General features: G+C 45.7%; 1 protein-coding gene across 1 annotated transcript; it reads right to left on the reverse strand.

Annotated features, from left to right (window-relative positions):
* Positions 1–777: 777 nt before the first annotated feature.
* DLST (dihydrolipoamide S-succinyltransferase) lies at positions 778–25,068 on the reverse strand. Its single transcript, XM_084791475.1, has 15 exons — positions 24,934–25,068; positions 24,382–24,415; positions 20,604–20,652; positions 16,999–17,054; positions 16,798–16,872; positions 16,545–16,600; positions 15,932–16,043; positions 12,390–12,524; positions 11,619–11,695; positions 10,367–10,464; positions 6,536–6,666; positions 5,210–5,283; positions 4,513–4,596; positions 3,991–4,158; positions 778–2,162 (listed from the first exon to the last, which is right to left on the reverse strand). Exons 1-15 carry the CDS (start codon positions 24,994–24,996, stop codon positions 2,028–2,030), a joined length of 1,347 nt encoding a protein of 448 aa, XP_084647601.1. The 5' UTR covers positions 24,997–25,068; the 3' UTR covers positions 778–2,027.
* Positions 25,069–26,391: the final 1,323 nt, after the last annotated feature.

Genomic DNA, 26,391 nt, shown 5'->3' on the forward strand with positions numbered 1-26,391 from the left:
AGACACACTGAACTCTGTTGAGCTATCAATTTGGAATGTCACGGTCCTGCTTCTGACAGGGCTTATAGATGGCCTTTCAATAACTAGAATAGCTACCCCAGAGGTTTACTGGGAAAACTAAAACTTGTAGCACATCAAGCTGAGACCTGATACATCCTTCACTGAACCCACCCACCAGCTGCAATTGCTCAGGGACCCCACTTCTTCCTGTGTCCGGCCTCCAGAGCAGCTCACTGATCGGATGAGGCTGTGCTGAAGCCTGTACTCCACCATCCCTGTCCATGGTCATTCTAAGTTAGTGACCAAGCCTGTCCTGTCCACTGCCACTCACATGCTACTGCTCCTGGGAGCTAACCTCTCAACTGTTCATTCTGCCGCAAACATCTTGGTGCACCTGTGGCAACTAAGTCCCAATGACATTAAAATTGTTCGCGCTTCTCCACTACCTCAAAAATAATGCAGCTCCTCAAAAAGGTAACGATCCCTTGGTGTCTTGAAGGGGCTTCCCAGAGGGCTCCCTGAAAGGAACCCAGGGCATTAAGAGAATAGCGGGCCCGCTGGCTGGCAGGGACAGTAGTACAGCACTAACACGTCTGAGGTATGGGATGCTGCTCAGTGGTAAGAGTATACAACCAATAGCTCCACTGGAGAGTGCAGGACACCACAGAGCAGCTGACTCAGGATGAAGGAGCTTTCAATGATAATGACACTGTGGTTGCTAACAGCTGGGGCGGCACCGCCTCAAGGGTTAAAAGGAGCACAGATGCTGGAGCCCTGTTTGAGAACATTTGCCCTTTAATTTTCATTCAAAATCAGTCTCTTTAAATATCTTAGTTACAAGTTCTGAATGGTGAAGATGTAGTGGCAGATGCTGCAGGCACTCTATACTGACCTCTTCCCCTCCCCCCAGCTTGTCTTGGATTACAAGAAAAAGGGCATCAGCACTAAGGGCCCTGTGTGGACTGTCAGCAGTCTCAGGCCTCGGTGTAGGACACAAGACCCAGGAACTTTCATAACCTGTTACCTGCATTTTACCATGCTTCGTGACATTCCAATGATTGTACCTGCACCCAAAGGGTGACCCCAGAGATGACATCATCCATTTCATCACTATGCTAAGTCCTGAGAGAATGGCCTCTTCCCGTCACATGCTCATACCACCTTGAGTCTGAAAGCTCTAGTCACCCTAATCTGGCCAGCGCAGACCCCTCACCAGGCTGTCCGAGTGCCACGATGTGCTAAGCTCTGCTCTCAACGAGCACGGGGTCCTAGATGATTCCTAGAAGCCTGGAGAGGGTTGGATGACCACAGCTGTGATTATACCAGGATGAATCCTCCCATGCCAGCACACAATGGAGCCCGTGAGGGCAAGCCAGGGTTCAGCTCCCATCTGTGAGTGTGCTAGGCAACCTCAGGAGACTGCACAATTCTGCCCATCCCCAAATCCCCTGGCCTGTGCTTCCTGGAAGAGGTAGAGAGAGAGGCACCTTGAAGCCACTGACAGCTCAGAATGGTGGTGCATTTAAGGAGCAGAGCAGCACCTCCTCGCCTGTGCTCAATACCTCCACATGGGTGGACTCAAGTGAGGATGTGCACAGCTGGCACAGAGGCTGCTTTGAGCCTGGGAGGCAAAGCATCTCCCCCAGGCATCGCTGGAGAACACTTTCCAAAGATAAAAACGCAAATCACATGGTCCCTGGTGGTACCCCGATTGTATACTGTTACAAGGGAGAAGCAAAAGTGTCTTTGCGGAGGGCTGGAAGAAAGGAAAATTAATGAGCATCCATTAAGGCTCTCTCTCTCTCTCTCTCTTTGGGCCAAGATATCAGACGGTAAGAGAGGGACATAGTGAGAAAGAGCCCAGAGGGAACACTGTGAAGGCTGGTTACATAGTGCCCTGGCTTCCTTGCCTGAGGCCAGCAGTACGTGCCTGCCTGTCATCAGGCTAACTGGGACTGATGAGGGGACGAGGAGAAGACTGCTTTTCAGTTCCTGCATGATCAGTAGGTAGGAGGTGTGGCTTCCTCCTAAAGGTCTAGGAGGAGGACTCTTGGATCTTCTACTGCTGCCTTGATTTTCCGGAGGAAGGTCACAGCCTCTCTGCCATCAATCAGCCGGTGGTCATAGGTCAGGGCGACATACATCATAGGCCGCACTTCCACCTGTAGAGTGGAGAGGTCAACAGATTTGTATCCAGCAGATCAGAGAAAACGAGGCCCATATCAACATTTCTAGTTCCGACGTCTTCCCCAGCACTGCAGCCTCCGGTAACTCAGGGTTATTTTCAGTGCAAAGCTCCAGGACTTAGAAGCAAAGTGTAAACAAGGAAACAGGCTCCTCAAAATTGCCTCAACAAATCAACAACACCTTACTCGACCCTGTGCGCTATCAGCTGCAGAAAGGTTTGCTCTTCAGCTGACTGCCCTGTTGGAACTACTCTGATGCTACAATTTTTTTATTTTATTTTATTTTATTTTTTGGTAGCTTTTCAAGACAGGGTTTCTTTGTGTAGCCCTGGCTGTCCTGGACTTGCTTTGTAAACCAGGCTGGCCTCGAACTCAGAGATCTGCCTGCCTCTGCCTCCCTAGTGGTAGGATTAAAGGTGTGTGCTACCGTGTCTGGCTAATGTTACAATCTTTATTTCTTTATTTTTTGCAATGATGTACATCCAACACTGGCCTTGGGTATGTAAGGAGTACCTTACTACTGAGCAACAACGCAGTCTTGAAGTTACAATTTGAAAATTTATATTTTATTTGATTTTGGGACTGGTCTCATGTAGCAAGGCTGTTCTCAGACTCACTATACAACCAAGGATGTCACCAAACTCTCCATACTCTGGCCTTTTCTTCCTGAATGCTGGAACTACAAACACATTACCATACCTGGGTTATCAAACTCAAGGCTCTGAACATGTTAGGCAAACACTTTATCACTGGTCTGTATCTACTGTCTGATGGGGGAAAATTAATCCTTAGTTCAAATTTTCTACTACTTGCCAGGCGTGGTGGCATATGCCTTTAATGCCAGGCACAGGCAATTTTCTCTTGAGTTCAAGGCCAGCCTGGTCTACACAGATAATTCCAGCACAGATAGGCTACACAGCACAACCTTGTCTTGAAAATTCATGATAGACAGATAGACAGATATAGAGATACATATCTGTTGTGTGTAAAGCTAGGTGTGTAACATTTCCAGAAAGAAGACCTATGGTTTTTGGATTTATTAAGTCAATGACCCAAAAACGTTTTAGACACAGCAGTCTCAGATCTCTTCACTTTTTAAACTAACTTATCTTCCAACGGCTAACTCAAGCTCTTTGGCCCCCCTCATTCCTTGAACTCTCAAAAAATATATAAGCTTCCCATGCATCCTGTAGCCCACAGACTGCTGTGCACTGTGCCGTCTCCCAGGGTCAGGGAGCATGTCTCCAACTCTATCCACCGCTGGCTCCGAGGCGCTCTGATGATGAAGCATGCCAACAAGTCCCAGGGGAAAGTCAAACATATACCAGAACTGTCTGCATTTCTGCTTCTGCAGATTGGGCGGGGGGTGGGGGAGTGTTCTAAGAATTTGCTTTTTAAAAAGAAATTATTATTTTAACGTGTATGAGCACTTTGCCTACTTGTGTGCATGTGTACCATGTGCATGCCTGGTAGTCAAAGAAGGCAGAAGAGATCCCTTGGGATTAGACTACTGATGGCTGCAAGCCACTGTGGATACTGAAAATTGAATCTAGGTGCTCTGCCGCGAGCAGCAAGTGCTCTTAACTACTGATTCATCTCTCCAGTCAGGCAGCTGCAGTTTTAACAAGTTCCCAGATGATGTCGATACCCACAGAACAGTTTGAGAACCAGGGCCTTAGCTATCATTTAGTAATTAAGAAATGAAACTAAAGCCTGAAATTACAGTGAATGCTTTATAAGGATTTGGTTACATTTCTCTTACACCCATTTAGCGATTAAAAATCTAAAAAATAGTGATTCCTACCTTGCCTCCCACCGCCACAGGCCTGTCGAAGATGCCATGCATGCCCAGAATGGCAGACTGAGGAGGGTTGATAATGGGTGTTCCAAAAAGTGAGCCGAAAACTCCTCCATTGCTAATGGTGAAAGTACCACCGTCCATATCTTCAATGGCAAGTTCATTTTTCCGGGCCTAGAAACAAGTTTCATAATCGAAACATTAAAGCAAACCAGGTTTACTCACTCCAGAAAAGTAAATCTAGAAACTCGTGTCTGAGATCAGAAGTGCCAACCCTGGCAAACACAACAGTTGTTCAGCTAAGGCGACTGCAACCATTCTACAATCAGCGTTTCTTTCCCCAGCAGTCCCTGAAGCATGGGGGGCTCTGGCAGGCGCCTCTCCTCAGCTCTAAGGGCCACTGCTGTTCTGGTGGCTGTGCATTCCCTAGAGAACAAGAAGCCTCCAGATGCCTAAGCAATGCCAACCTCTGCAGGCTCTGTTCCCTCAGCTGCCCCGCAGCTCGCACCACGCTTCCGTCTACTGTACCTTCTCTCCTAGTTCATTAATGGTCCGTTCAATATCTGCATAATTCATAGTTTCCACATTCCTGATGACAGGAACCACAAGACCCTGGAGTGAAAAGTTGTTTTCAGTTGCAAAATAACAGTATTCTTTATAGCCACAATTTCCCCAACCAAAACACCTTAAATGCATTGTGATGAAAAAGACTTATACTAAGATAAAGAAATATGGTATGGTTAAAAAACAAATTTACTTTTACTAATGATCCCCTAGAAATATATAGCTGTAGAAATAACCCCTTCTATATGACCAGCTTTTGGGTATAAACACAATGAGGTGTGTGGTGGTTTGAATGAGAACAGCCCCCACAGGGTCATTGGTGGAACTGTTGGGGACGGATTAGGAGCTAAGGCCTTTTTGGAGGAGGTGTGTCACTATGGACACGCTCTGAGTTTTCAGAAAAGCCACGCTACTCCCAATTAGTTAGCCATCTCTGTCTTGTGATTGTGTCTCAACAAGTGAGCTCTTAGCTACTGCTCCAGTACCACCATGCCTGCTGCCACAGTCCCTATTATGATGGCAATCGGACTCTTCACCCTTTGAAACTGAAACCCACCCAATACTTTCTTCTATAAGTTGCCTTGGCTGTGGTGTCTCATCACAGAAACAGAAAAATAAGACAGGATGTAAGCAAGCCCTTCCAGCTCTTGCCCCAACATACCCTCGGGGTGGCAACTGCAACACTGATGTCAATATAGTCTCTGTACACCACTTCTTTGGTTGCATCATCAATCACTGTGAAAGAGAAAACGTATGTTACACACAACCCTCTTGGCCAAGGCTAGTGAGTTAACAGAGTAAAACACTTCAGTAGCCATTGCAGTGTGGCCGACTATCAACATGACAAAGCTGCATTAGAGCAGCTGACTCTCTCCTGGCTCCCATCCCAGTTCATGACTGTATCCCTCAAGCCTCTGAATGAACCGGCTTGTAGGAGCACGTTCTTGCACAGCTCACAGAAAAGTTCACACAGTAAATGCACATTAAGTGCTCACCTACACAAGCCCTCACTGAGTGGAGAGTGGCTAGTTATTAAGTGCTCTGTAAAAGGCAAAGGAGGGTGGAGGATGCTGCCCAGTCTGCTTTCTCAGCAAGGAGAGGGAAGTCTCTCTCTAGAGATCCTGGTGCAAGCAGAGAAATAGCAAGCCCAGCCAGCAGTGGTGGCGCATGCTATAATCCCAGCACTTGGAGGCAGGGGCAGGCAGATCTCTGTGAGTTTGTGGTCAGCCTGGTCTACAAAGAGAGTCCAGGACGGCCAGGACTGTTACACAGAAAAACCCAGTCTCAAAAAATAAAAAGAAAGAAAGAGCAAAGCAACTACTGAAAACTGTACCTACCTATAAGAAAATCAAGGCCTGGGAATCTTCCAAAACTGGCTTGTTAGAATGCATGTCAAGTGAACAAGAACTCTGACAGATGCCTACAAGCAAAGAAAGCCCTCCTGCTTACTCAGAGCACAGCACTCAATGAGGAGAAAGGCTAGGGATTTCATGCTGAGGACTGCAAGTGCCACTGTCCCCTTTCCTATCTCCAAGGAACACAAAGGTGCCTCAACAGGAAGAAAGAACTATGAGCCAGACCAACACCTCAGTGATGAGAGGAAGGGAAAAGAACACGCGTGCCCAGGCCAAGCCTTCCCAAGATCACAGGGCAACCTGGAGCCTATGCCAAGTGTGGAAGCCCCTCCGCAAACAAGAGGCACATGGTGGTGGGGAACAGCCAGAACTTGAAATTCCCCATGGTACAAGAGAGCCTGGGAAGCTGGGCTGTCCAGAGCTGCCTCCACCAGAGCAACTGCAAGCCACACAGTGGGGAAACCTTTCTGTCACTTGGCAGAGAGAAATTAATCATGATGATATTTCGGGAAGGTGGTCATGTTTCCACAACTGTGAAATAAGCAGCTTTGGTATTCCCTAAATGTGACAGCAGTCTATATTCACACACTCAGCTCCAAAGACGTTTGTCACACTGGTCTCAAGAAACTTACCTGCATTTACCACAGGCTGCTCCTGTAAAGCAAACGCCGAGGCCTTCACAAATGCTGACATGAAGCCTAGTTTGAGGTTATGTTTCTTCAGGAAAGCATCTTTGTGCCGAGCTCTCATCTCTTGGATGTTACTGTAAACAAATGATGCAAACATCCAATGAAGCTCTGTGTGTCTGTGTGTGTGTGTGTGTACGCATGCACATGCATCCGAGTGCACTCAAGTCCATGTCAAGGTCCTCTGAGCAATGCTGGCAAGTGCTTCACTCCTGAGCCTGCTCTCTACCACCCACAACTTTTTAAAGTTTCAAGACTGGAGTCTTGAAATTCCATGGGCTGGCCTTAAGTTTGCAATTTCCTTGCTTCAATCTCCTAACAGGCTGTTACCAGGAGCAGCTAAAGCTCTATTTGAGATTTTCACAGGTTTTCACCTATGTATACAACTGGCTGAGCTTTTACCTTAGACTGGGAAAACTTAGTTTCAGGTTTTGAAACATTCTCTAGTCGCCAATGTAATAAACTATTCTACAAAAAAACCAAACCAAAACAAAAAACCAACCTAGAAGAATCAACACTAGCCTGTCATTTAAGATGGCTGAGCCCTATTAAGGGGGTCCTTTTTGTTCTAGAAGTCACAGATTTCAGTGACAGATAATATGAGGATCACACTGAATACCATCTCCTTTCCCCTGAATGAGAAGTTATTTCCCTGACACTAAAATCATGATTTATCCACATTGGAAACAAAGAAACAATATTCCTTTTGTTAGAATTATATTAGAAAAAAAATGAAGCTTCTTAATGTAATACTTCTCCTACCTAATTTTCAGAAAAAGAAAAAAGCTACCCATGAAGCATGGGCTCCACCTAGTCACAGGCAATCATAACCGAACACAGACAGGTAAGTCCAGGGTTCTTTCAGGCTTGTGCTAAGTCAGCAGATCCACTCCTTCCTCTGAGCTGGCAGTTCTATCTACTTGTGCATGAGACAGTTACTAATGCTCACCGCATGTGAGCGCTGGGCTGCACACCACTTTACGAAGACAGGACACAGTGCCTACTCTTAAGAACAGTTTTACCAACTGTGGTTTCTGTGGTATTTAGAACTCCGTGGCTCTGTGTGGGCTGTGGCCTGTCTTTCAGATTCAGCAGCAGGGCTTGCCTCTGAGAAGACTTTGCAACTCGAACATCCTCTGGTCTATCAAGCTGGGGTTCCCTGCCAGCCCCCCCAACACACACACACATGCACTGACGAGTCAGTGAAAAACACCTCTGCTATCATTTTCCCGAAGGAACTTCCAGGATTATAGGAGTAACATCTCATGATGAAAATTGAATTTAACTTTATCTCAGGACCAAATGCTCAGTTCTCCCTTTCCCCTTAATTCAACATTAGCAGGAAATATAAGATGTGGTACACTTTAACTGCCCACTTCAGAGCTTTTGTTTTTTAAAAAAGGAAATTTTCCTAGGGGGGCTGATTGGGTTTAAAATGCTCACTTTCCTGAGTCTAACCTCATTTAGTGCTAGGATTACCACGCTAAAGGCATTACTGGCTCCCAAGACGAGGGCTGCGAAAGCAGGGGGAAGAGCGTGGTAAGTGTCTCTGCTCTCAGACCTGCCTGAATGCCATTTTCTGGTCATTAAGGAGTTTCTATTTCAGAGCTCTGCCCTTGGAGGCAGAGCTGGGACAATGGAGGAAGGACCAAGTCTCAGAAAGGCTCCTCTGGGTTAGCTGATAGGCCCAAGACCCAAAGGGCACTCGATCTAAACCAGATTACAGGCTGCAATGAGGCCTCAGGCCACTGCTAAGTGGCACTAGATTAGCTACTGAAAGGAGATCCAGCTATTAAACTTACTTGCAATCAAGGATGTTGGGCCAACTGCATCTTTTAGAGACATAAATATTTACATGCTTCATCTTAAGAAACTGGATAAAATTTCAAAGTCCAATTTAATTTGTGTACAATTGGCCTCTAATGCAGGAAACATAAGCTGCAGCCTTTGAGATTCACGAGGGAAAGTCCAACCCTATACTAGGATGGCAGAGAATGACACTCAGTGTCAGAAACAGGACAATGACATCTAGTGAAGCCAACCAGACCCACACACAAGCTCACTGAGTAGTAGATGGAGAGACTTAAGACACAAAGAAAAGGGAAATGGATATTTTGGAGACTTCATCTTTGATTTAATGAATTCCCACCTTGACATTCAAAACCCACTGAAACATGATCCAACCCTCTCCATCACTCTTCCCTATGGAGACTGCTCATGGCAGAATGTCTTTTCTGTTTCTTGTACTTTCTTGACAGTGTCAAGATCCAAACTGTTAAAACTATCTGGAAGGACTCCCTCTATAGCACTATGCTTTTTGTTGTTGTTTTAAATTGAGACAGGATCTAATATAGTTCAGGCTGGTTTGGGTTTTTTTGTTTTGGTTTTTTGGTTTTTCAAGACAGGATTTCTCTGTGTAGCCTTAGCTGTCCTGGACTCACTTTGTAGACAAAGCTGACCTCGAACTCACAGAGATCTCCTCCCTCTGCTTTCCGCTGGGATTAAAGGTGTGCTCCATCACACCCAGCATTCAGGCTGGCTTTGACCTGTGTAGCTGACGATAAGTTTGAATTGTTGCTCCTCCTGCCTCCATATCCCAAGCACCAGGATGCCCACCACACCTGGCTTAAACGCTTCCCAGTTTTGATGGCCCATTCAAACTCCTTCCTGGCTCTACTTTTGCTAATGCTACCCTTACCAAAAGCAGACACATTCCCTTCTTCACTTCAAAGTCACTTTACTCTTTTTGATCTTTTTTTCTCCATTTTAGCGTTCAGCAAAATGAGACAGCAAGTTTCAGAGAGCTTTTACACTCATCGCCATATCCCTTGAATTTCACTTTAGTAATCTGCATATGAAAAGCACTTAAACTATGTGCTAAAACGATTTTCTCTCCCTACAATGCTGACACTTGTACACATCAAAATTTTGAAGAAAATAAGTAAATCAACAACTAGCTCAGGACTTGGTGTAGTGAATTGAAATGTATATTTTAAAATTCAACCAATTCTGGGCCCGAGGAAGATACCGCAGTTCCCAGGCAAGCATGAGAACCTGGGTTTGAACTCCAAAACCCACATAATAACAAGCAAACTGCTGGGTGGTGGTGGCTCACACCTGTACTCCCAGCACTCAGGAGGCAGAAGCAGAGGCAGAAACAGGGGGATTGCTGTGAATTCAAGGCCCGCCTGGCCTACAAAGCAAGTTCAGAACAGCCAAGGCTACACAGAGAAACCCTGTCTCAAAAAACCAAAAGCAAAAAAACAAAAACAACAACAACAACAACAAAAAACCCAAGCAAACTATCCTGGGTTTGGTGGCAAGCAACACTTGAGATCTCAGAGTTTGGGAGGCAGGGGACATGCAGATCCCTGGGGCTCACTGGTAAGCCAGCTAGCCTACTTAACAAACTCCAAACCGGTAGAAACCTGTCTCATCAACAAGGTGGATGACTCCCAAGAGTTGATCTTTGGCTTTTATATGCATGCATGCACACCAGCAAGCGTGTGTGTGTGTGTGTGTGTGTGTGCGCGCGCGCGCGCGCGCTTGCCACACACAAAAAACTCAACTTAGTTCCAAGGCAAGTCTCTACCCTTTCTCCTGCTGGGTTCTAAGCTACTTAGGAACATACACAAGAAGCAATCACTGCTAGAAAGAAGCGAGTGAGCCAGGTATAGTCAAGCTATTTTTGGAATCAGCCCTTGGTAAGGGCTGGGCTAAGTTTACATGTTCTGCAAGAGACACAGGCACAGGGATTAGAAGGACAAGGGATCCCACCTCATGTCGACCTCATTAAAAGTGGTCAGCATTGCACATGTGTTCTGGGCTTCCTTCAGACGCTGAGCAATGCGCTGCCGCATCCTGTTCATTTTTTCCTGAAAGTAGAACAAGAGTTGACCATGACTACAATCCCCCGTCAGGGAGAGAACTCAGCCTTCCAGAGATAAGATGGCGAGCAGCACAGTTTTGTTTCTGTTCTTGTTTTTTTGAGACAGGTCTCACTGTGGAGCCCTGGCGAGCCTGGAACTCTCTATGTAGATCAGGGTGGCTAGAGAGATCCTCCTGCTTCTGCCTCTCCAGTACTGTGATTAATGGCATGTGCCACCATGCGGGGCTCAATCACTACAGTTAAAGCTACAAGCTTCAAGCCGGGCATAGTGGCGCACGCCTTTAATCCCAGCCCTTGGAAGGCAGAGGCAGACAGAGTGCTGTGAGTTTGAGGTCGGCCTGGTCTACAGAGTGAGTTCAGGACAGCCAAGGCTATACAGAGAAACCCTGTCTCTAAAAACAAAAAAACCCCAAAGCCAAAAAAAGCTAAAAGCTTCCCCTTTCCTGAGTGGCCTCAGAGCAAAATCACAGACTCAGAGACCAAAGTACACACTACAATGTGCCTGAGATTTGACCAAGACCAGAGTATCAGGAAATAGTGTGATTTAAAAACCAAAACCAATTTACAAAAGGAAGACTGTGGCATAGATCCCGCCAGTTTAAGAGTCATTACAGAAAGGGCAACTTCTGTTGAGAAAGACTTGCGTGAGAACAGCTACTTGGGGAACGGAAACTCAAAAACAAGCTTCTGAGGTTATGGTATTTTTAGGCGTATTCTCAGGCGAAGAACCCACACTCATGATCATACTTCCTTGAGGTTTCGTGTCTGCTCTCACAGCTTACTGTTACAATGCAACCATCTGGCCCACTGGCCCTCCAGCTAAAGTGAAGTGTCCCGGAAGTGCTGGAACAGAGCTCTGAGCAGACTAGGTCTGTGAAGTGAGTGGCTGTGGGAGGCAGGGATGTGCTACTGTTCTCTATTTGAAGCCATGCACTGTGGCATAGTAAACAGGAACGCCACTGGACCAGCGTTAGAGACCTTATGGCCTGGTTACACTATCTGATGGTTATGGGACGTGAACGAGAACTTTCTACCTCTTCTTAAGGGAATAAGGTACCAGTTCTTTATAAAGGTAAGCATCGTGCTGTCACTCTCCACAGTGACCCTCTGCCGCTTTCTTAGAAGTCATCAGAGGCTTACCCGATGTTCTGAACGCAGGCCTTTAGCAGCTCCTGGCTCAACCAGTGGAGGGGCAGCAGTGGGTTTTATTGTAGACACTGAAAACGAAGAGAGGGCACAGCTACATCAGACATGGACAGCAATACCTTCACACCATATTATCACTTTATCCTCAAGATACTGAGGGTTATCAGCATCCTTCCAAAGCCACAGGTCAACAATCTGCTCATAGAAGTGATGAGACTAATGTCACAGAAAGCTGGTTTGCAAACCCAGCTCTTGAGATCTAGAGGACATTCTACAAAGCGGCCAACCTGGTGTGATGAGAGCCATGGCATCAGACTGTGCCTGTGCGGGACATGGCATCAGACAAAGTGACCTCTCCCACAGGGACACGTGGAGTCAGAGGTTGTGAGATTAATCTTTACTGGCAATTTGACAGGATTTACAACCACTTAGCAGATAAAACTCTGGGTGTGTGTGCCTCTGATGGGGTCTGCAGAGAAACTCAACTTCTCACTCTCAAAGTGGGAAGACTCACCCTCAACATAGGTAGCACTGTAACGTGGGCTGTGGTTTGGGAGTGGATTTTAAAATGAAAGAAACTAAATACATGAACAGAATAGCAGTGCTAATCTTTCTTGCTCCCTGGCTGCAAAGGCTGTGACCATCCGCCTCACACTCTGACACTACACCTTCCAGGACATGAAGGACACTCATCGTCAAAACCAGACAAAACAAACCTTTCTAAAGCTGCTCTCCGTGAGGCACATAACTAACACAGGGACTTACCTGGTTTGCTAGAAGGGAGTTGTGAGGGTGAGGGTGCTGGTGGCATCTGAGTGGGAGGAGGGGCTGCTGCTGCTTCAGGCTCCGCTTTTGGGGCTGCAGCAGGAGCTTCAGCTGGTTTGGCTTTAGCAGGAGCAGCTGGAAAAAAAAAAAGACATCACTGGCACCGTTTGGGATGGAAAACAACAAAACTGCACTACTAAGGAGGATTTAGCAAAGGTCTATTTCTAAGGCTTTAACAAATGTCTCCCAGGTACTTGCTATGGACCAAGCATCAAGTGATACACATGGACATCAGCTGCTATTCTCTAGTCTCAGGACTCCCTGAATGCCCTACTGGCTCAACTCAGCGGCCTTCCTGACTTCACAAATATTAAAATCCACTGACTTTCAAATTCAGCAAGCACTACCAAAGCACTCATTAAGTACAAGGAAAGAAAAAATTTTTTTTAATATAAAACACTTTACGAATTTGCGTGTCATCCTTGCTCAGGGGCCATGCTAATTTTCTCTGTATCGTTCCAATTTTAGTATCTGTGCTGCCTAAGCGAGCAGGAAAGAAAATTCTTAAGCAGTGGTTCTCAACCTTCCTAAACGCTGCAACGCTTTAATATGCTTTCTCATATTGTGGTGACCCCAACCATAAAGCTTTTTTCAATGCTACTTCATAACTGTGATTTTACCAATGTTACAAATTGTAATGTAAATATGATATGCAGATGTTCTTAGACTACCCATGTGAAAAGGTCATTCAATCCCCAAAGGGGTCATAACCTACAGCTTGAGAACCAGTGTTTAAAAAAATAAAAATAAACCTAAGCAAATGAAAACGTTAAAATTCATACATAAATGTGACATATTTCTAATCATCTTCTATTTTAACATACCATATACAAGAAATACTCTCGCCTCTTGTTTTTGTTTTGTTTTTCAGTTTTTCAAGACAGGGTTTCTTTATATAGCCCTGACCTGAAATTCTCTGTAAACCAGGCTGGACTCAAACTCAGAGATCTGCCTGTCTCTACCTCTCAAGTGCTGGAATTAAGAGTGTGTACCACCATTGCCAGACAAAAGGAATACTCTCCACCATTAAAAAAATTTTTTTTAATTTTTCTTTTTTTTTTAAGATTTATTTATTGTATATATGTGAGTGCTATATCTGCATGTACACCTGCATGCCAGAAGGCATCGGATCACATTATACATGGTTGTAAGCCACCATATGATTGCCAGGAATTGAACTCAGGACCTCTGGAAGAACAGACAGTGCTCTTAACTGGTTAGCCATCTCTCCAGGCTCTAAGACTAATTGTTATTATTCTAAATTGTGTGTGTGTGTGTGTGTGTGTGTGTGTGTGTGTGTGTGTGTGTGTATCAGCATGAGGGTACATGCATGAATGCAGGTGCCCAGAGAGGCTAATTGGAACCTGTGGAGCTGAACTTTCAGACACCTGTGAGCTGTCATATAGGTACTGAGAAGTAAACTTGGGTCTTCTGCAAAAGCAGTACACACTCTGAACCACCAAGCCATCTCTCCAGGCTCTGAAATCTTTAATCTTACATGAACACTTGATAAAAATTTTATTTTGGGGGCTGGAGAGATGGCTCAGAGGTTAAGAGCACTGTCTATTCTTCTAAAGGTCCTGAGTTCAATTCCCAGCAACCACATAGTGGCTCACAACCATCTACAATGAGATCTGGTGCCCTCTTCTGGCCTGCAGGCACACATGCTGGCAGAATACTGTAGAAATAATAAATAAATTAATAAAACAAAACAAAACAAATTTTATTTTGGGCCAGGTGTGGTGGCGCATGCCTGTAATCCCGGCTCTTGGGAGGCAGAGGCAGGTGGACTTCTGTGAGTTTGAGGCCAACCTGGTCTACAAAGTGAGTTCAGGACAGCCAGGATTGCAAGAGAAACCCTGTCTTGGGAAAAACCAAAAAGACTGGGTCCAGTGGGTACATCTGCAATCCCCATCCTCCCATGGCAGGATGGTGGGTGGAGACAGGACAAATCTTGAAAACTCTCAAGCCAGCTAGCACGACCTATGCAGCAGAGAGCAACTAAGAAACTTTGTCTCAAACAAGCTGGAGAGCAAGGACCAATACCCAAGATTGTCCTCTGACCCCACGCCCCACACACCTGCACTCACGCACATGAGCACACAATTCGAAGAGGCAGATATTTAAGGGGGAGAGGGGAATGGACTTGAACTGACAGATTTATTCTTCATAGCTACTTTAGATTTTTCTCCCCACTTTGAACTTGATCTTGGCCTGACCAACCTCAATGGTCCAATCTATCATCTTTCTGCTTGACTATTTTAACAGTTAAATACTGTAACTGCAAAATCTTCATTTAAAAGTCAGAAAAGCAGATTTTCTAATCTCAAATAGTGAGCATAAGGTTCAGTACAGACATAAACACACCTTTCTTTGGTAGTTCTTCCTAAGAGAAATGCCAATCTTTCCTAAGATGTTACATGTGAAAAGAAACCACACTGAAGGAAGATGATTCAGTGGGTAAAGACACTTGGTACCAAGTCTGACAGCCTGAGTAAGATCCCTTGTACCCACATGGCAGGAAGAGAAAACTGACTCGGTTATCAGCCGACCCCCACACCCATGCCTTTGGATATACACTCCCCCCGCCCCCCACAGATACACAGATATACACACAAAAAAGAAAAGAAAGAAAACTGACTACAACAGACACCATAAAACTGTAATTCTTAGGCCGGGCATGGTGGCACATGCCTTTAATCCCAACACTGGAAAGTCAGAGGCAGGTGGATCTCTGTGAGTTCAGCCTGCTCTATAAAGTGAATCCAGGACAGCCAAGGCTACACAGAGAAACCCTGTTTCGAGAAAACAAAAAACAAAAAAACCCTTGTAATTTTCACTTTTAAACAGTGGTTCTGGGGCCTGACTATATGTCAGAATCACTTAGGGGAACACTAAAAAAATTAACAACAATCCAGCTATTATACAGAGGTGATAAATCAGAAATCTCGGGAGCATGAAGCCTTTTCATTTGTAGTTTTTAAAGCTCCATGTGACTCAGGTCAGTGTAAGGAAAACCATTATCTTCAGACTCCTGACTTCTCTTAGCTCTTTAAGAAATGGTTCAATCACTGGGCATGGTGGCACATGCCTGTAATTCCAGCACTGGGGGAGGCAGAGGCAAGCTGCTCTACAAAGCAAGTCCAGGACAGCCAAGATCACACAGAGAAACCTTGTCTCGGGGGAAAAAAAGAAAAAAAAAGAAAGAAAGAAAGAAAGAAAAAACAAAAACCAAAGGTTGGGGGGGTTCAATCTGAGAACTATGGAAAGAACAGAGTATTATGGGCTATTTTCTTAGTTTTGAATTACCCTTGTTTTAGAACTTGACAATTAAAGTTCACCATACAGCGATCTCTCCTGTCCCTCGACTGAGAGTGTAACTGGAGTGCTGGCAGTGGCATAGGAGGTGCTAGGACAGTGTGCGCAGCCCCAACCCCGCGGGAAAACACTGGAGGCCTTGACCACCAGGAGAACTTCTTTACCACCAGTTTTCCTGAGTGTGAAAAGAGGAGTCCCTCCTTCAACTTTGCCCCCATCAGGTACCAAGAGAGCTTCAATGATGCCATTTGCTGGTGATGGAACCTGCACAGATGTCTGGAAAAGGAAGAGAGACGGAGACAGATTCCACATTTGTATCAGCAGTAGTCAATGGGATCACCAACAGGATAAGCCACTAAGAGTGGCAACACGGTTACATCTGGATGCTACACCTCCTCTGCACAGAGACACCAAAGGCCACATTTTCAGTCAGAGAAAGATCAGTCACTGCTACTGTGAAAATTCACCTCTGTCCTTTCTCAGAACCATTAAAACAAGCTTTAGTCACTGTTTCCATGTGACACAAGGAAAAACACTGAAAGCTATCTAGGAACCACAAAGAAAACAAAGCAGCTACCAGACTAAAGTTACTAATGTGCACAGTACATAGCAACGGAATAATCAAAATCTAACTGTAATAAACCCTTTGTTCATGATCCCCTCAAAAACTTCTACACCTGAGGTTAGAGCTCTTCCATACGATCTCTGAAGAGCAAGTCCCTATGTCTCTTTCCTCAGATCAGCATGAAGGATGTTACTGATTTTGGGTAAACCCACCTTGTCCGTCTCAATCTCACACACCACTTCATCTTCTGCAACCGCATCTCCAACAGCTGAAAGACAGTCCAAGGACACCAGTCAGCCACGAGCCTCTGGTCCCTTTAGCCTGCTGTGTAGGAAAGACCACTTTCCTACAAGACGGGGAGAAGTAAGTATGTACGTAAAGAAAAGGTGGCCAGAGCTTCCACTGGCTGTGGTGCGTGGAAGACAGGCGATGGTTTTTAACTTAAATGAGGAGAGGAAATCTCACCTTTCTCCCACCTGACATCTCCCTCTGTGACGGACTCTGCAAATGCTGGGGTTTGGACTGTGATCACGTCATTCTCTAGGGAAAGACAAAACAGGAAAATCACAAGTGCTCATTTTGCCTTTCTAATGGATTTCTTTAATTGACTTGGTCAGTTGTTGCTCTTTCCAGTAAAAGTGTATTCACAAGGAACCAGGTACTTACTACACACAGCCGTGGTTTGGAAGAAGCGAACACTGAAGACGCTACTGTTGTTAATGCTACAAAAGAAACATACATGTTAACTCTTTTGGAATGTGAACCACTAATACTTCAACCTAGTCCAGGTGCCATGGATTACCTCTTTAAAACTGGTGACTCTTGAGACTTTCCTGCAGGGGAACTTCACAAAGCTCACAAGGCAAGCCAGGCCTGAAGAGATTCTGGCTCAGCAGCTAGGACCCCAACTCCTGAGATCTAAGTGCCTTAAACAGTGCCTGAACTATAATGAAATGTCATTTCTCTAAAGAGGGAGACATACTGGTTCTATTAAGTAAAAACAATCTTGGTCCTTTGCAAACTAAGCAAAATGATTTCTCTTCCTAATTAGGTTTTTTTCACCTAATCTAAGATACATGGCAAGTGCTCAGCATCAGCATCGGATACAGATATGCCAAATGCAAGGTGTTTCTATCCTAGGAGTGGATTTAGACCAGACAAGGCAACAAGATGATAGTAAACTCAGAAGCAAAAAGCAAGCAAAGTTTTAGGCACCCACCAATTCTCCCACAAAAAAAAAAAAAGCCCAGCCCAGTCACATAGTATTTCCTACAGCCTTCCCTCTGAACATGCTGGAAAGCACTACCTATCACCTTGTGTGCACACTCTTTAACAGTTACTTCAGGAGAATGAAAGATACAGATACACAGGGCTACTAAGGCTATATAAATAACTCAGTAGTTATTTATATAGTTTGAGAAAATGAGTTAAACCGATGGAAAATTTTGCTTTTTAGAGGATATTCGCAATAGGGTGTCATTTTGGGAGGGAAGTGTTCAAGACAGGATACCATTATTTAGCCCTGGCTGTTCTGGCTGGCCGCGAACTCAGAGATCTGCCTGCCTCTGCCTCCTCGGTGGTGACATGGGCCGCTACACCTCAACAGGTGTGGAAGAATGCCTTGAGTTGGTGTAGCAGTTGCCAAACAAGAGCAGTTTGGCCAATCAGCTGGGCAGACAGTCAGGAAACGGAAGGTGGGACTTCCGGGGAAGAGAGAAGAAAACAGGAGAAGAGCATGGTGGAGCAGGTGGCTGGAGAAAGACTGATGGAGTGGAAGCTGCCCTGGGAGCCATGAGATTGGCAAGTTATTGGTTTATATGTGGGTTTTAAGGGTATTAGGATTAGAGTAGCTCAGGTTCTGCCCAGCATAGTGCTTGCATCTTAAACATAAGCTATAATCTGTGTCTGTCATTGGGGAACTAGCTGGCTACAGAAAACTACTGCCTTAATAATTTACTGTATTGGGGCTGGAGAGATGGCTCAGTGGTTGGGAGCACTGTCTGCTCTTCCAAAGGACCCTGGTTCAATTCCCAGCACCCACATGGCAGCTCACAACTGTCTGTAACTCCAAGATCTGACACCCCCACACCAACACATGTACATAAATTAAAATTAAATATTTAAAAATTACAAAAAATTTATTGTATTAATGTAGGAAGAATAAATAGTATTACAGCAAACAGGTATCTTTACAATACATAAGTAGACTTAATTGACTTTTGGCCTTTTGACTTTTTGCCAAAATAACTTTATAATGTAAGTATGTAGTATCAAGGGGAATAATATAAAAATTTTAAATCACAGAACACAGTGCTGTGTATAAAGTTTGTAAACATGCATAACATACATGCATACACATACATGTGTAATAAAAGCACATGTTCACAGGCAAAGACTAATGGCTAACATGGAAATGCAGGGCTGCTCTGGTAGAAGCATGGAAGCTGGTGCATTGGCTACTTCTTGGAAGAGGTGTTCAATGTGCTCAAGGACAAGGGGAAAAAAATACTCCTTGTTGCCACCAGAACAGCCAGAGCTATACAGAGAAACCTTGTCTCAAAAAAACAAAAACAAACAAACAAACAAAAAAACAAACAAAAAAACCCCAACAACAACAACAAAAAACTTGTTGCCAGATAGTGGCGGCACACACCTTTAGTGCTAACACTTGGGAGGCAGAGGCAGGTGGATCTCTGTGTTCAAGGCCAGCCCGGTCTACAGAGGGTGCTCCAGGATAGCTACAACTCCCCAGAGAAACCCTGTTTTGAAAAGCAAACACAAAACCCAACTTATTAGTAGCCATTGTTTGCCTTTTAAAACATGTAACTGCCTATTAAATAAAAATAAAGAAGTTTCACATTAAAAGATCTTTTAAGCAGGTGAGATGGCTCAGTGACTAAGGTTCTGCCAAGCCTGACGACCTGAGTTTGATTCCCCCTGAGACCCACATAGTAAAAGCAGAGAACTAACTTTCTGAAAGTTGTTCTCTGACCTCCATGTGTGCCATGGTGTGCTCCCTTCACCCCTGCCACAAATAAATGCACTAAGGAGATGACTTTTTAAAAACCTTTTAAACATAATACCCATGCATGGAAGAAAAGACAATGTGTAGCACAAAGACCGTATGACTAGCATGGCACAATTAAGGGGACTCAACCACAAGTTCAGGCTTTCCACAATTACTTTCAAATAGTTATGTGTTGTATTTATTACATAAAGCCATGATTACTCCTGATTAGCCCAATTTTCATTTAAACTACACAAGTAATATGTTTTGACTCTCTAAATCATTTTTTTTTTAAAATTATGAAAGTACATGTCTATAATCCCAGCACTTTGGAAGACAGAGGCAGGTGGATCTCTGTGAGTTCAAGGTCAGCCTGGTCTACAAAAAGAGTTCAGGGCAGCCAAGGCTACACAGAGAAACCCTGTCTTGAAAAAAAGCCAACAAACAAACAATAAAAATTTCAGGAGTTTTATACTTCTAATGGAAACTAACATTTTTTGGAATGAAAGCAAAGCTTATTGTGATGCATAACGAGAAACCTCTCTTGCCTCTCCTGCCAACACGTCACCCTGTGAACAAGGCTCTTGAAGAGGGTACTAGAAAACAGCCTCTCAGCACCAACAATACTTGGAATGCAAAGTGACTCAAAACAACACTTACAAGTACAAGTTAATCTGGAGCACACGTGGATGGCCCTCCTCCCAACTTCATTACGCAATAATAGCATTCTGACCAAAATAGCCAAAAGTCCTGGGGTTAAACTAGTCTTTTGCATTTACTGATTTTAAAACTGTTAGCAAGAGAATGCTCTCAATTTCATAATAAATGTGACTTCCAGCCCCTCAGCAGCACTTGTATCCAACTGGAACATTTGGTACTCTTTGATACCCACTATCATTTTAGAAGAAGAGGAGGAGGAGGAGGAAGAGGAGGAGGAGGAGGAAGAGGAGGAGGAAAGAAAGAAGAGAAAGGAAGAAAAGACAAAGACAAAGACAAAGACAATTCCAAGTTAACCCTCATTATATTTTAACTACCTGAGAGGGTCCAGTATACTTTTAGTCCAACTACTGAACTGATGACAAAGGTAGATTATAATAAAAATGACCGTGACCATCAAAGTTGGTCTATGGCTTCAATCTAATGACCTCAATTTATAGGACCTGGGGGCGGGGTGGCCTGTGAAAACATCCAATGTTTAAATTTAGAATTAGTGTCTAAGTAAATCAACCATGGCCACATAACCATATTACCCAGTGATACTTACACCATCTTCCTGCTGTCAGGGTAACCTGGTCCCTGACATAAGGAGACCCCTGCAAGAAACAAAACAACTCTTAATCAATAGCTCTTGCGTTACACAGACTATGAAATGGAACTATGCATCCTACAGCCCCCAGACAGAGCGGACCAACTTCTCAGGCAATGACATCATCTTTATCACTTAGAATCCTGCTTCTCAAATTTTCTGCCTGCCTTACTGGCAGAAAATAGGTATGGGAGGTTAAGAGCAGCTGTGCACTTGAGGAAAGAGAGCTGATGCACAGCCCTAAGAGTTGTACCCTCTCCCTGCCTTACAAACTCATTAATTTTCACTAATCTAAATAAAATGTCTCTATTCCCCAAGTTATAACTTGAAAACAAGACACATGATGGCTTGCCCTGTGACTTCATATAACCTGACAGGAGCAAAGGGGCCGATGAGGCTGCAAAGTTCTTCAGCTCGTCCTGCAACTGAACAAAATCATCTCTCTCCCCATCAGCTTCCCTTCCTCTTAAGTCTACCCCTGGTTACTCAAAAGCTGAGTCCCTGTGAGTTCCAATTCAAAAAAAGAAAGTTCTGGACACTGGCCAAAGGCCTAAGCACACTTTCCTTGACACCTGACAGGGTTTCTCACTGTTTCTGGGAAGACGCTGACCTTTCTATAGCTGCTTGCCCACAACTTCCATTGCTGAGCACGTGCGCTTTCTTGGACCCTATCTCCCTCCTCATGGCAGCTGCTCAATTCAGTTTGCCTGAGCTGTCGCTTTCTCTCAGATTATAATAAAATGATCTTTGCGCTTAAGCGAAAGAGAGGGGGGAGGGAGAGGAAGAGGGAGGGAGAGGGAGGGAGGAGTCCCTCCCCACCAAACCAAATGTCCTTATCATAAACGTCCCAACACCGTCTAGGCACAGCTGCTGCTTCTGAAGATACTGCCCCTTATGTTTCCCTTGTTCTTATTTGCATCTATTAACAACCCACTAGGAGTGCAGAAGACATCGACTGAGCAACAGCAGGCCCTTCCTCGTGTCCACTCCCTCCCTCACGCTCCAGAGTCAGGCCAGCCACTCATCTCTGTCTTCAGTAGCAGACTCTAAGCAGAGCCTGTCTTTGAACTAGAACACGGCAGCCCACACAGATTTTTTTGAAGCTGGAGCCCAATACAAAGTTTACTCTATAACAAGTTATATTTGTACACTACTTTAGGCTTATAAAGAGAGCTCACACAATGGCCTCTTCGTTTCTACGTCATGTCTGTGTTCTATGAGAACACAGCAACTCCCAGAAGTAGAATGGCCACCCACCACTGCTCCTATGTCATAAACAACTGACTAGGTTGGTCATTAGCCCAACCAGAATGCCCGAGTCAAGATGCCAAGCCCTCAGCCTCAGCACGAGGCTTTTCCTTTTCCTCACAGCTCAGGAAGAGGAGAAAATACTTCTGACGTCCCTCAGCACTGCCAGCGGAAAGGTTATGACTGAGACTGCACTATGAACTGTGCTGGAGGCCTTACGTCCTCCTGGCTCAGGATAAAGTCCAGGCACATTAGTCCCCCACCTTGCCTTCTGCATTTCCAGCTTGGTGGTTCTACAACTGGCCAAGTCTCTTCCTGCTTAGAAACATTTGCCCAAGTAAACTCCTTTTGCCTGGACTATCATTTCCTTAGCTAACTCATGCATTCTTTAAGTCTCATCTTAAATGTCACTTCTCTGGGGAGGCATTTACCAGCATGCGCTCTACTCTCTAGCTTCCCGAGCTGGGCTTTATCATGCTATCCTTGTGTCACATCCTGTACTGCTTAGTAACCGCAATGTTAGCTTGCCCTTATGTGTACATAAATGTGTATCTGCTCTGTCTACCCAGCTAGCCCACGAGATTCTTGCAGAGACCATCTGCACCCCTACCACCAGGCCTAGCAGCTGACCTCGTAAGGGACTCTGTTGACAGGGCTAGGACTTAGGTCCGTTGCCTGGCTAGAGTTTTGCCCAGCATGCACACACCCTGGGGCTTGATCTGCACTTCTACACAAAACCAGCACTGGATCAATCCTGTCCTAGCATGTGGGGAGTAGAGGCAGGAAGATCAAAACTTAAACGTCAGCCTTGGGCTACTTACTTAGTTTGAGTTCGGCCTGGGCTACATCAGACCCTGTCATTCAGACACAGACATCCCCTGTTGAGGCCACAAGTAAACGAGAACACTTATTCGTTCAGTTTGGGCTGAGGAAGGAGTCAGGTAGGCCTGATTTCTGGCTGAGTGACCTTGGCCTAGAAATCTGACCCCTTGTCTTGGGATATCTTTTGCAAAAGACAAGATACCAAATCTCACTGGTTATGATTAACCCAAAATTGCACAGGAAGCATTCGGAACAATGTTTGGCACAAGAAAGCCTACAGTAAGGCTGAATCTTTCAACAAATATTTTGTCAGAGCCAGATGTGGTAGCACAAGCTTGCCATCCCAGCTCTCAGAGGCAGGGGCAAGAGGAAGTTCAAGGCCAACCTGGTCTACATAGTGAGCTCTAGGCCAGCCAGTGCTAAACAGCAAGACTCTGTCTCCAAAAAAAAAAAAAAAAAAAAAAGGGGGGGGGGGGAGGATTAATAGATGTCTGCCAGGCACATGATTAAAAGTAAGCTACGTAAGATTCTTATTAACTCTCTCTCTCTCCCTCTACCAAAAACAACAACAAAACCCCACACACAACTATGAGAACGAGAGATGGCTTAGAAGTAAGAGCCTAGGGCTGGAGAGTTGGCTCAGTGGTTAAGGGCACTGTCTGCTCTTCCAAAGGTCCCGGGTTCAATTCCCAGCACCCACATGGCATCTCACAACTGTCTGTAACTCCAAGATCTGACACCCTCACACCAATGCACATAAATTAAAATTAAATAAAAATATTTTTTTTTTAAAAAGAGTAAGAGCCTATACCGCCCTTGTAGAGGACTGAGGTTCGGTTCCCAGTACCCACATCAGGGATTTCACAACCACCTGTAACTCCAGTTACAGGGGATCAGACACCTCTTCGTGACCTCCGTGGGCACATGATGACAAGCAAGCACACACACATACACATGAAGAAAAATAAACTGAGGGAGAAAACAAGCTAAACTTCCAACAACCTCCACACCATCACTGACCTCAAGATACTGTTTCCTTAACTAAAGTGTCTGTCTAGTCACTTTGTTTCCAATTCCGAAAGAACACCACACCCGGGCCCTTCTTCTCTGACTTCATGCTTTCTACTCCTCCCCCAACCCCCCCCCCCCACATACACCTCTTTTCTGCTCTTTATTTCACTGGCTCTGTCGCGTCCTCCAAGTCACAGCTCTAATGTCACCCACTTAAAGCAACCAGTTCTGTCCACGCTCACGTTTCTTACACAATTCGATCACCTGGTCAGCAATTTATGCCGTCTTTCTCTTAAGCCTGAAAGCTGCAGAAGGACAAGACTTTGTAATTGCTGTGTCTCTAATGAGTACTTAGCTCAGTGCCTGACAGTGTAAATTCAATAACCATCGGCCGGCGGGGTAGCTCAGTGGTAAAGGGCTTGCCGCTCCTGCCCTAAGTTCCATCCCTAGCACCACAAAAAAAAGCAGACCAAAGCCCAGCAATCACGTGCCGAATGAGTAAGTGACAGCCGTTGTACTTAAGGAGCGCTTCACTTCGCATCTACCTGAATTCACTCACTGTCTTTAAAATACCACGAGAGAAAACATCAGATCTCCTCAATGCTGCTCTGCCCACGAGAAGAGCATTTTAGGTGACCGCAAGGGCAGAACTTACCAGGCAGGGAACGTCTCCCTAGAGGGCAGTTCCCCTGTTGAGAAAGAAGACATTATCGACGTCACCCAAAATGAAAACAAGTTATAAACATTCTTTTTAAGTGCACGTTTAACGTGCTGCTGACAGGGTGAAATCTCATCAATTCCGAAGGTAAACGCAAAACATCGAGTCGACCAAACTGTGTCAACCTCCCCACGAGACTGACACGCGCTGGTTTTGAGTCAGCGAAGAGGAGACAGGCCGCGGAATCCGGTAGGGGGCCGTGCCTCCTCTCCAACTCTTGAGTCAATGTCGCGGCGGGCACGGCTCCCAACCCCGGAGCAAAGGGTCCGGGACATCAGGAAACGGCCGGCGCGGGCTGCCTGGGAGAGGACAAGGGCTGCGGGGCTGCGCACACGCGGCTGGGCGGCTCCGAGGGCGTCGGCTGCCTCCGCGTCCCGGTGCCCTTGGTGCCCGGCCTGGCCAGCGCAGAGCGCCCCTGCCCTTCAGCCCGCCCGTCCGCCCACAGCCAGGTTCCGCACCCGCCGGAACCCCGGCCCTGCCAGACAGTACCTTCTGGAAGGCAGAAAGCGAGCGGCTGAACGCTCGGGACACGCAGCGGGACCGGGACAGCATCGCGGAGGCGGCGGGATGGAGGGCGGGCGGACACCGGATATCGGGCCCGGTAACTACCGGAAGTGAGACAGGCTGCAGCACCCGCCTTGCAGCGAGGGGTGTTCGGAGCGAACCACTGGCAGGGTGGGGTGGCCGGGCAGTATGAGCCTGGCAGGTAGAATTAGCGGCCCCAATGTTGGGGAATCTGTGGCGCTGTCAAGGGCGGACCAGCTTGGGTTAGTACTCTTTGAGAATAACCATCCGGCTACCGGAGGTCCCCGGATTCAACCCTTCCCTACCTTTCCTCAGAGCTAGTTCTGTTTGGCGCCCTTCTCCCCCCTCTTCCCCCACACCTAGGCCGTTCTGCACTCTAGGAAGAGAAAGGCTGGAGGATACAGGTTACGAACTTGCATCTCAGGCGATGTTAGGCTCATGTGTACTTGGGCAGGTGACAGTGCCTCTCTGAGCCTGGAACTCAATGATATACATGCACTTTTCATTGCCCTGTCTCCTTGGTCCCCCAAACAGACGAGTACCAAGGAACCTGTAAAAAGGATCTTTCTTTTGGCACCTAGTCTACACTAGACTAGTGGTTCTCAACCTCTGGGTCGCGATCTTTTGGACGATCAAATGACCCTTTCAGAGCGATCATATATCAGATCTCCAGCATAACAGATCATTCCGTTAAGGTTCATAACATTAGCAAAATTACAGTTATGAAAGGAGCAACAAAGTAACTTGATGGTGAGGGGGCCACCACAACAGGCGGAACTATATTAAAAGAGCTATACGACGTCACCAACTCGCCTCGCGGGGCTTCTCTGGCCCCAAGCCAACTCTTCAGCCAAGCCAACTTTTCTCCACCCATCCTGTGCATTCTGGAAGTTGTTTGTTATCCAACTCTGGGACTGTAACGTACTAATCGTATGAGGGCTGTATTGTTTCGTTCGCCGGCCTGTCCCATCAGCACAGGTTATATAAAATAAGCGCTTGTAGGCTTCCCACTCCCCAGTTGTGGGTATGCCACTCTGCCCTGTTGCCTTACACTGAAAGCACATGGCGCCCCCTCCCCCGCCCCTTATTTGCTTGCTCTTAAACCCCTAGGCCTTTAAGCCTGACTTCCTAACAGAAGAGCTATTCCTTGAGCTTCGGTTGAATAAATAACAAATTACGTATGAGCAAAGGGACAGATCACTTAGTGCCCACTGGTGTTGGTTTCTTTTACTTGAGTTATCTTGCCTAATTCCCAAACCCTTCTTCACATAGGCTTCACTCACCAAACCCTGGAGACAACGCCACTGGAACCCTGGAGCATTGCACAATATCCCTAACTAGAAATAGAGAAATCCTCCCTTCCCAGCTGCTGCTCTGTCCCTTCATTTGGTTGCTCCCAAAGCTTCCTAAACAGGCTTAACT

Source organism: Acomys minous (assembly GCF_964271855.1).
Source record: "Acomys minous genome assembly, chromosome: 8".
Taxonomy (NCBI): Eukaryota; Metazoa; Chordata; class Mammalia; order Rodentia; family Muridae; genus Acomys; species Acomys minous.